General features: G+C 33.6%; 2 protein-coding genes across 2 annotated transcripts in view; one reads left to right on the top strand and one right to left on the bottom strand.

Annotated features, from left to right (window-relative positions):
• On the bottom strand, nt 987-4,825 carry LOC105177985 (random slug protein 5). Its single transcript, XM_011101305.2, has 6 exons — nt 4,656-4,825; nt 3,090-3,151; nt 2,549-2,725; nt 2,116-2,214; nt 1,767-2,012; nt 987-1,465 (listed from the first exon to the last, which is right to left on the bottom strand). Exons 2-6 carry the CDS (start codon nt 3,144-3,146, stop codon nt 1,166-1,168), a joined length of 879 nt encoding a protein of 292 aa, XP_011099607.1. The 5' UTR covers nt 3,147-3,151; nt 4,656-4,825; the 3' UTR covers nt 987-1,165.
• The window catches only part of LOC105178359 (type 2 DNA topoisomerase 6 subunit B-like), a 6,268-nt gene continuing 3,839 nt past the window's right edge, over nt 8,676-11,104 (top strand). Inside the window, 7 exon segments of the mRNA XM_020699139.1 lie at nt 8,676-8,876; nt 9,026-9,157; nt 9,637-9,757; nt 10,093-10,119; nt 10,453-10,561; nt 10,656-10,731; nt 10,861-10,881. Of these exon segments, the coding sequence (XP_020554798.1) occupies nt 8,841-8,876; nt 9,026-9,157; nt 9,637-9,757; nt 10,093-10,119; nt 10,453-10,561; nt 10,656-10,731; nt 10,861-10,881 (522 nt within the window). The 5' untranslated portion in view covers nt 8,676-8,840.

The raw sequence follows: 11,104 nt of genomic DNA, 5'->3' as shown, positions 1-11,104 counted from the left end.
GGCGAGTCACCGGGCGCCACACATATCATTCGAATCCTCTTGATGAGGCGAACATTTTCCCTCAAACAATTTGGGATTTCATCAATCATAGACGATGGGCTACCACCACGACCACCGAAGCTTTTCGCCGTCGATTCACCGTCACCGGAGCGACCCACGGTCGTGGACCACCACCAATCGCTTCGTCTCCTTCTTGCGAATCGAATGAGCCCCCTCCCACTGATTTTCGTCAACTCTATACATGCATTTCAGTTTTCCGATCGCTGAGCACCGCGAATGCTTCGCCGTCTGACTTCTTCTTCTTCTTTTTTTTTTTTTAAATTTTTTTAATTAATTTTAATTATATTAATTAAAATATATTTTAATTAATTAAGAATATTTAAATAATTACAATAATTAATTATTTTAACTAATTAAGAATACATTACAATGATAATTACTGTAATTAAATATATATTTTAATTAATTAAAATAATTTTGGATTTAACAAATAACAAATATAAAATTCTTTGAATTTAAACTTAAATTTAATATGGCAAAATTTAACACTTATTTTTTTTTAGGGTGAGAAATGGCAAAAGAAGACACAAAACAAGCAAAAAATCCCTTTGCATATTATGTAGACCCATAAAAGGGTATTTTGGTCCAAAAAGTCATTAAATATCAACTTAAATCGCAGAAAAACACTACCAAACGCAACAGACGCGCGTCTTCTTCACCTCCCGTTAGTTTCTAACAGAATGAGGGTTTTTTGCTGACTAAAACAAAACAGGAGGGGGTTTTTAGTCTATTCTCATAACAAGAGAGTTGTTTTTGCAGACTTTTTAAAACACAGGGGGGTTTTATGCATTTTGTCCTTATTTTATATCAGAATAGTCCAGATTTCATTGTTGATGCAGCCAAATTATTGTTATACCGGGTTTCTACCTTTGATGATGCAAAAGAAAATCAAGTAGACAGCATGCATAGGCCAAAAGATTCGCAAGTTTCAGTAATTATCTTATCATTTATCAATAGCGTTCCAACAAGAACTGGAACAACCATTCCTAGTACACCTCAGTGAAACAAATTACTGCTTTTTTGGGTAAAATAATGAATATGGATGACTTAACATTCATATCAGTCAGTAGAGTGGGGAAATATTATAATACATCTATTAAACCTTTCAAACTGCAGGTGGTGCAAGGTTCAATGGCTCTCTCTTCACCTCTGAGTTTGAGTACCCATTACTCTCGTAGCTACCATTTTTATCTAATCCCCAATACTTTGCAGTCTTGACATCGTCCTCAGCCATCAATCTTGAAAACTCCTCGTGGTCGTATTTCAGTGTAGCCTTCCCACCAAACTCACTCGGAAGGTTCTCAGTGTCGAAGAAGGATTTCATTATCTCCAAGCTGTCTTTGTTGTTTGGGTACACAAACTTTATCTTCTGAAATGTTTTCTGGTCCACAAAGTACTTTACAACCTGCAGAATTTCATTCCAGAGATGGTTTTTAGAGATGCTGCAATGCAGATGTTTAGTTGTTTTAACTGAAAAATTCATGCATGCTACAAACACAAGGTTCATTGTTTTGCTTTGAAGATAATTTTCTTCAAGATAAAGCACGAACATTTTGTGAGGTCATTTATGAAACGAAAGCAAACAAAATTTTTATTTCAGTGAAAACTGCATATAGAGGATAAAATCAAGAGAATCTAAGGAGAAATGATGAATGATGTTGGTGTTACTCGTAGATGAAATGGGCAGCGGGCAGAGGTTGTTGTACCTTCCAAAATGCCTCGAAAATTCTTGGCGGGCTGTAGAGAACGACGATTGCAAGTCTCTCTGGATAGTGATTCTGTAGAATGTAGATGATATCTCGTGCTGTTTTGATGGGAACGTTAGTGTTGAGTGACCATCCGTTGAAGTCTATGAGCCACGACATTTGCTCTTGCCCTTCAGGCAGGTTCAGAATGGCATTCTCCATTAGATAGACAAGGTGACGGATGTTACCCTCAGGCGATGAGGTATTCTGTATGAGAGGTTGTATGGATTATAAGATGTAATATAAAGAGAGATGAAAGAACAAATCCCATTATTGAGAAACATAACAAGGAGAAAAATCAAAGATGAACCTGCTTTCCAGGCCTCATTATAAGGACGGTTCTTCCCTCCCGGTCGTGAAAATTAGCCTTGGAAACTTTGCCAGTCTCACCTTCATGTGCTACTTCATGCTGATACATGAGAATTCAAGTCACGATCGTCTTACAGGGAGAAATATGGCAGATAATGTGCAGACAATGCAGATGTTACAGGAAAGAAAACTGAGAAGGGAAACAGTTTTAGCTTCTCCCTCCCTCTCTTGCTCTCTTGATACGATTGAACTTAAATGCATTCTCATCATAATTCCTTTTGATGTCAATACGGGTTCCACTCTCACCACCTTATCCAGAAAATTAGGAAAGAACTCTCCAAGAGACAATATAACAATCACATAAACTACTAACAGCTATGCACACATATATCAACATGAAAATTTTATTAGTTTTCCACATCGTAGAAACTCACCCAACGTATTTCTTCTGGCTTGTATTCTGACCTCCACTTAATACTCTCCTCCAACATTTTCTGGGCTTTACCAAGATTCCAGTTTCGAGCTTCTAAATACCTCCTTAGGCATGCATCAGTGCAGAACTTTAAGCTTCGACCAGATAGTGGTCCAAGAGCATCTCTCAGCTGTTGAACCTGTGAGTAGATATATCAGATTCTTTTCTACAATACATAATGTTTTACATTTCTCAAATTGCCAAAATCAATTTTCTTCTCTCAAAAAAGCAGAGAGAGAGTAAGAATACGCCAGTCTGGTTTATGATCATTTCTGGTATTTTCACTTTAATAGGAACTACACCAGGTTTAGCATCTGAACACCAGATGGAGAGAATCATATTATAGTATAAAGCAGACATATATAACCTACTCACGTCAACAATTAGAACAGTAAACCAGAAAAAAATTTAATAACTTAGTAGTAGGCAAAAATCCATGCATGCAGGCTTCACAAGAAATGTTTCTTTGCAACTTTTTACAGGATTATCCCTCTGGTTATTACCTTTGCATCCCGCTCTGCAGTATCGATCTCCTGATTTTGAGGCTTTCTCCTGAACATGGTAACTGCCAAATCGACAAGACAACTATTAACATCAGCCAAAAGGAGGAAATAAAGGCAGTACTTGTTTCATTTGCTAAAGCTGATCTTGAAAGTAAAACAGCGCAGCAAACCATAGAATTACACAAGACAAGGCAACACCAAATACAAAACTCGGCTCACTACTTCACTGAAAGATTGGAAAACACAAATGCTACAAACATTTAGGATATGTAAATGAGTTATGTCAGGGATCAAGTTTATCTGCAGGGCTGAATGTTGTTGGGCCATGCTAACCCCTTCAAAAAGAAATTATTAGCAAGATCAGTCAATACCACTATATAGACATTCTACGCTAGGTTGTAGAATTCTTTATGGTTCAGTCATCTATCATGTTCATTAAGCACTAGTAAGGGTAATCTTTCAACAAGCCATTGTCAATGAAATACACCATCTGGTGCTCTATGATTCTTCAAAATCCACAGATCAGGAAAGTCAGCTACTGACAAAATGTTCTTTAGACTCCTTGTGTTGTGTACGTATCTCATGTCTGTTAGATGACTAAAGCTCGATCAAAATGAAGAAGCAGAGGAAATTCATTTAAACATCATTCGGAACGTTCGAATAAATCAGCATAAATAACATGTACAAGAACTCGCACTATCCCAGATATCTACAAATTTGAGGTCCAAAAACCTTCCAAGGTTAACAATTTAGAAAGACTAGAAAAATTCATAATCAAAGACAGAAACTTCATATTACTCTATAAAGTTTCAATTCTACTCTTTCTTCTACTTCAGTCCAGGAGAGGGAAAGTTCAAACTATGTGTGCATTCTCAAGAAAACAAAAATGGCAGTTGAACATAGACTTATGGGCCAATTTCCAACTATTCATTGCAATGGTCTTTAATAGACCAAGTCAAGAACTTGACTTCACTCTCCATAGAAGTTCAATGGGGAACCGTAAACACATTTATTGACATTGGCCCATTATGATATAATGTTAGGAAAGTTCTTTACCCAAAGGTCCCAAACAAAGTTAAGCCGCAGTGCAAGTATGATACACTGCATGTGATTGGTCACTCTCCCGGAACTATACAACAACAACCACGCATTTACCATATAATTGATTCACGTCTAGCCAAACTCAATCTGAATTAGAATTTCCACATAATCTTTACACTAAAACAAGCATAACGAATAAAAATCATCAATTTTTTCAGTCACAGAAACTGAATCACATGGGAAAATGCTAAAGCTTTCAACTTGATTCTTGACCATCATAAACAGTGAATTCTTGGGCACAGAAATGCGCATAGCATCTCTGAATCCAAATTCCAGCATATCGAACTAAGATAAACAATGGATCAGAAAAACCGAGAAAACCCAGTAAATCAAATCAAGATCGCGCTATTTCCTGTTGCCATCCAGTAATAAAGAATCTACAACTCATGCATCAAGAATCAAAGAAAGAAACGCCAGATCTTTACAGCGACAACAGTAATGCGGGGTGGATATATATTTTCAAACCTGAGTGAGAGACACGAAAGGAAAACAAACGGGCAGGTGCAGATGGAAAGCTATAAGCCAAGACTCCGTCCTTTTGTAGAGAGGATGAAAATGTACAGTGGGATTGAGAATTGACGCTTCAGGTGTCCTAATTTGTCTAAGTCTGAAACGAAGCAAGCAGTTGCTCCAAAATAAATGCCCGGGCACACCACCCTGACGTCTAACTACCCCGTTTGTTTCTACATGTGTTTCTTTTAATTTCATTTTTTTAGTATTATAAATTCATATTGTATTTTTTATTATATAAATAAATAAATATATTTTTCACATATACAACATATGGTATTTGTAACAAGATATTTTTGAATTGGTTATTATTATCATTTATGAATAATGAAAACTAATTATTTCAAGATCTGATTGCTTGTCATTTTTTTTTCTTAATTAAACCATCTGAGAATGATGGGAGCTTTTCGGTGTCCCCGATCCGTGATTGCTTGTCGTTTCATATCATTTCAACGAAAAAATGAAACGAAATATGTCTAGTTGAGATGGAATTTCATTTTTTTCTTTTAATATGTGATTGATATGGGATAAAAATATAATGATGATGGTTTGATTCAGTATCTAAAAATTATTAGGTAAGAAACAAAATGTAATGATTACTTGTTTGATAAAAAAATTTAAAATTAAATATTTTCTCATAATCAAGCAAGACCCTGATCGTTTTTTCTTAACTAGCATAGAATTACTGTACTTGAGAGGAGGTTAGATCTATTCGTAGAGAACAGATTGCTCATGTTACAAATTATATCAAAAGGAGAAAATATATTCATAATTCAAATCATACAAAATCCGTAAAGTACTCAATCTACTATCCGCATCAATCTATTTTGATATGTACATTTTTGTCATAATTCACCTTTAAAATGCTATGAGTAAGAACTTATTGAAAATGTAAAACTTGTTATTTTATGCCATAGGTGTATTGTTTTTTTTTAATAATCTATTTATAATATTTGATAGATAGAGCATTTGGTTAAGTTTCTTTAAAATCTCTTATAATTTCATAAAACATTAGTAATAATATTTTTGTCATTAATATGATTACAATTAAAAAAAATTAACGTTTGAAAAATAAGTTAAGAGATTTACCTTTTGGTTTAATGAGCTTATTGATTATTTTTGGATTTTACAAGCTTGTTATCTAAAACTTTTATCAAATATTTTTCAACATATTATAAGAAGTTTTAATTTCTAACACATCAGCAAGCATGCAAGCGATCAAGTTAGACAATATCTCGACGACTTTGAATAAAAAGTGATACTTTGTGTGGTTTTTTTCACGATGGTTAGTTTTCTTTTATTTTTTTTTCTATTAGGACAGTAACGATATATTTAATTAAATAAAATATTGACACCATTTTCATGGGAAAAGATGGGGAGGAAAAGAAAATAGCATGTCAGAACAATTCAATAATCTAAATGAAATTCAATATGTTCAATAATTTAAATAAAACTTCAATAATAAAATTTAAGATAAATATATAAATATATTGATTAATTTTTTAGAACAATAAAAAGCATCCCTTGATGCCGTGGGGACGCTTTTGGTCGTAGATGAAGCGCGTTTCTCGTTGAGATTCGCATTTGGCTCCTCCTGTTCAAAGTCCTCAAAGTTGACCGTTTTTTCAGTACTAATCGTGCTATTATATTTTAATAATAGTTATATATAATATAATACTCCGTAACCATAGCCTACGCCATCTGTTTGGGCATTTGTCACATGGGTTGGAACCTGCCACGCAAGATTAGGGGCGGGGCCCCGGCTAACCCGATCCCATTACCATGCTTACCTGAATCAATAAAGAAATGCGTCTAGCATTTGAAATACGTTTTTTCTTTTTTATGTGAATCAAAAACAACATAAGAAATGCTAGAAATTACCGTAAAATAACATATTCAAACACATTATCATTGAAAATTAATCAATAATGTTCACATCACTGATTGTCAAGATATTAATAAACGATTCTTCTCTCCAAAAATTTAAATTTTTAGATAAAAATGACCATTTATTTGGTATTAGAGTCACGCTAAACAGGAGGTTTTGACTTCAAATTTCATTGACACCTATTTATAAAAATATGAATAATAAAGAAGGTTTCACATCCATGATTTGCAAGTGAAGAAGTTAAAAAATTAAATGATTATTTTCTCTAATAATTTAAATTTTTAAATAATATAGTAGTTTAATAAAAACTTATCAGATAAACCAATTTACGTGGCTTGCGGAAAGGCCATCACTTTATTATTGACTACTTGCAACTAACTAAAAAAATAAAATATGTTCATATGATTCACAAGCCTCTATAAAAAAAATAAATATAAAATGGGGAGTCAACAGTTTTAATTTACTATTTTATATCATTTTAAAATAATCCCAAAATTTAAAAAATTTAACACATTTAGTCCACGTCTAAGTTTTCGTTCAAAATATAGAACGCATGAGCAATGTGTGTGTACATCAGTTGTATGAGTAGTCAAAATAACGAATAACCAAGCTAATAAGCACACGTATTGCACATGTTCTTATTATCTATTTTTTTTGATAAAAACTTAAATATAAAACTAAATGCGTTATTTTTTAATTTAAAAATTGTTTTAAAATTTTATAAAATAGAGGATTAAAAATTTCGACCTACCTATTAAATGGGGCTAAAAATACGGTCTTGTCGATACTTTATATTATTGGGACAACCCTACGAATCAATCAGCCATTAATTTGTTGCAGACAAAGTTGACAAATGATGGCAGACATATTAGACGTGTCGGCACATCAAAAGTTTAGCAAAAAATTGACCTTAGGTGGTTTTATTGTTTAGGGGCATTAATTAAGAGGTGATGAAGCATGTGGACTTTTTTATATGTTAGGCCATGTGCAGTCAAATAGCACCCACATCCGCACCCTTAAACCTCTACCTACTAAACTTGTTTTGGCACCTGCACCTGCACCTGCATTTTCCTTAACATCTGACCATATTATATTTGATTTCATTTGATTTTGTTTCAATACCTAAATAAGATGTCTATTGATTTTTCAATCAGTTAGTTAATTACATGATAATTGACTATACCATTCATCCAAGTCCCAATTTACGAAGTTTCCTAACTCTCATCTAATGGTTTCGATTCCCTTAAAAGTACAACACTTGTCATTACAAGTTCAAAAAGGAAAAAAAAAAATGATCATGGAAATTATGTTTGTTGCTAGGTTCGGATTTGTTCATATTTGGATCAGTATGATCCAAACGTATGATATATAAAAACGAAACGATTTATACTGTATGGAAGATTTTCATGTCGTTTTCAAGAGTTTAGCGTGGTCTCTACATTAAATATTAATTTCTTGTTGTTTATACCAGTCAACTTTTATTTTTAAGGGGTAATAAAAAATATGAAAAATACATTAAAATGGATTTCATGCTTTATTAATAGTATAATATGGCCTTGTTTATTTTGTATTATTAGATAATTAGGTGATAGAATAAATCAAAATTAAATTTATAATTAGAATAAAGTCAGAATTAACTATAGTCATTTAATTAGGTTGATTGTTGTGGTTGGACTGACAAATAACTCATCCCACCTAAACTAAACTGGTGGTATGAGTTAATTGAGTGGATCAGTGATTAAACTCAAAGTGTACTGTTTAACCCTGAATATCTATCTAAATGAGTAGACGATCATTTCTTTTTAATTAGGCTGATTATCCAATCCAATTCAAAGAAATAAACAGGAGCTATATGTATAATCTAAATGTGATTATAAATGAATCTAATCGGGAAAAAAATATTATGAGAAATTGTTAAAATATTTAAGTAATTGAAAAACGAATATGAAAATATAGCAGGCGGCAACATAAATTTGTCCGCTGTATCATCGCCCAATATAGAAAACCCGATTTATTCCACAATTATATAAAGCTCGAAAGCGTTTTCGATTGTCATATTTACGTTTTGCCGCAACCATTTTCAACATTCTCTCTCGCTCCCGCTCTTACTTTCACTTCACAGTTCACTCCACCCTCTCTCTCTCTCTCTCTCTCTCTCTCTCTCTATATATATATATATATATATCGGAAATTGATTGGAATCTTCAGCTATATGTGGAGATTAACGCGGGAACTCTCTGCCTTCTCTCCAAATGGAAGTGAACTCTGTGGAAAAGATTTGTAAATTCGTGAGTTATAAACTCTCGATTCTCGTCCTATGAAGTTTTCGGGAAGCTCCAATGCCTGCTATCGTCTTTCTCTTTGGTCGTAGTTTAAATTTATGTGACTTCACAATTTCACGCTTTATTGATTTGGTTACTGTTTCCTTTGCTTGCAGTTAATTTCTTGTGCTTTCCAGAGATGCCGCATGTTAGACGACTTCTGCAGGTTATCGGTTTATCTCAAACCTGAGCCTCCACTAGTTCGAATCTCAGGCATGCACCGAACATCTGTTTTAGCTTGGATGAAAGTGATATGAGCTGCATGAATCGCAATATAACAGTGATAATCATGTCCATGGATACGGGATGTATGTGGTATTATTAAAACATCACCGCAGAAGTGTTTACATATTTGTATGTGGTTGAGCAATATATGATTCCATGCCTCTGTAGATCAGTTGGATAGATATATTTATATAAGAGACGGGAAATGTCTCAATGTTTTTTGGATACTTTTTATGATGAATTTTCGATTATGATATGCTGAAAAGCGGCTATTATTCAATAATGTATGGAAATCTAATTTTGGACCATCCTGTATATGGCTAAACTATGTTGTTTCTAGTGCTTGTATAGATGGAAATAGATAACTTTACATGACTTTCTATATGATGTTAGTTTGGACTAGAAAAAGTATGACAAGAGTTGGAACAAGTACAAACTGTCAGAATTGCAAGAATTATAGAAGTGTGAATGACTGAAAGGTCATTAAACTTTGACTGCTAAGATGTTTTATGAAATTGTCATTTGTTCTTCCTCAACAGTTTCAGACACAGGCATTGGAAGCACTCTGGAGGAATTTCACGAATTGAAATACCAAAATGATCCTTGTTTGGCCAGTAAATGGGGTGAGCACCATTAGTACATTACAAGTTCATAATACTCAGTGATGTTTATTTCAATACTTTGTCCTTTGTATTAGACAGGATTTGAGCATCTGTGAATAACTATATTTCTTTTGTTTTTTTTTTTTTTTGAAAAGGTGTATAACTACATTTCTCAGCTGCCATTTGCTACCGGTATCTGCAAAATATCATATTAGAACGGTCTTGATATGTTCCAATGTCATCGTTACTTTCTCAACTGATAGAGAATTCTTTTCTATCCTGCGTTAGTGTCCTGTAGTATCTTGAGATTATGTTCCAATGATGGTCTGAAAAGTTGTTTCACTGATTACTTGCAGATGGAGTTCTGTGCATTGCCACCACAAGTAAGTTCTTAGTCAGAATACTTATTCCATAAGCCTACATTTGCATGGCATGCAGAAAAGACAGATACTTGGTGGGGTGTTTAGGATATACTTGCTTCTTACCATTAACAGTTACGGATGCAGTATAAAGTTAAGTTTTCACAAAACAAAAATTGAACCATATAAAAGTTTCCATGGTGGAATGTTTAGTTTATACTTGTTTTACATCATTAACAGTTATAGACTTAGTATAAAAGTTGTCAAGTTTTATTCAAAAAGACAAAATTTAGCCTTGTTGCTGTTCTTCCCTTTAGTTCCATCCTGAACCAAATCAATCCATGATTCTCATTGAAGGAATCTCTGATAAAGAAATACATCACCTAAAAATTGACTTGAAAGAAGTTTTTTCATCACGACGACTGGTGAGACTACCATCAAGAACAAAAAATGGAGCAAAATTCAGGCAATTTATTCCTTCCTTGTTAATGTCAATAATTTAGAAATTGCTAAGCAACCACCATTCTGATAATATGAATTTCTTTTGTATTCTTTTTCAGTGGAACCGAAGTATCTGTGTCAATGTATGAAGAAATTGATGGTCTACTAACAATGCTATCCGTCTTTGTCCAAAAGGTTGGATTCTTCATCTATTTGGTTCTAGTGACTGAATTCATTATAATTTTCCATATTCACGGAGTTGGGTGGTTGACTAAATTATTTTATTGCTGATAGTCAATCCATTTTCCTTGTTCTTCTCTGCAGATGCTTCTCCTGAAACCTCCAGTGAGTTCTGACAGCTCTTAACATCTCTATGTTTTAGTGATCCTCTTCCTGAACAAATTAATTTTTACTTGTACATTTAACATTTCCTCATGTCGTATTGCTATTGCATTAGTGGCTGTGATCTTCAACTTAGCCATGGAATCTGTACCCAAACTACAAGCATGCACACGTTGACCAATAAATGCATGATTGAAGTAATCATGTATTGTTCAAAAATAACAAA

The sequence above is a fragment of the Sesamum indicum genome, linkage group LG15 (genome assembly GCF_000512975.1).
Source record: "Sesamum indicum cultivar Zhongzhi No. 13 linkage group LG15, S_indicum_v1.0, whole genome shotgun sequence".
Lineage (NCBI taxonomy): Eukaryota > Viridiplantae > Streptophyta > Magnoliopsida > Lamiales > Pedaliaceae > Sesamum > Sesamum indicum.
This window is presented reverse-complemented; position numbering and strand designations above follow the sequence as displayed.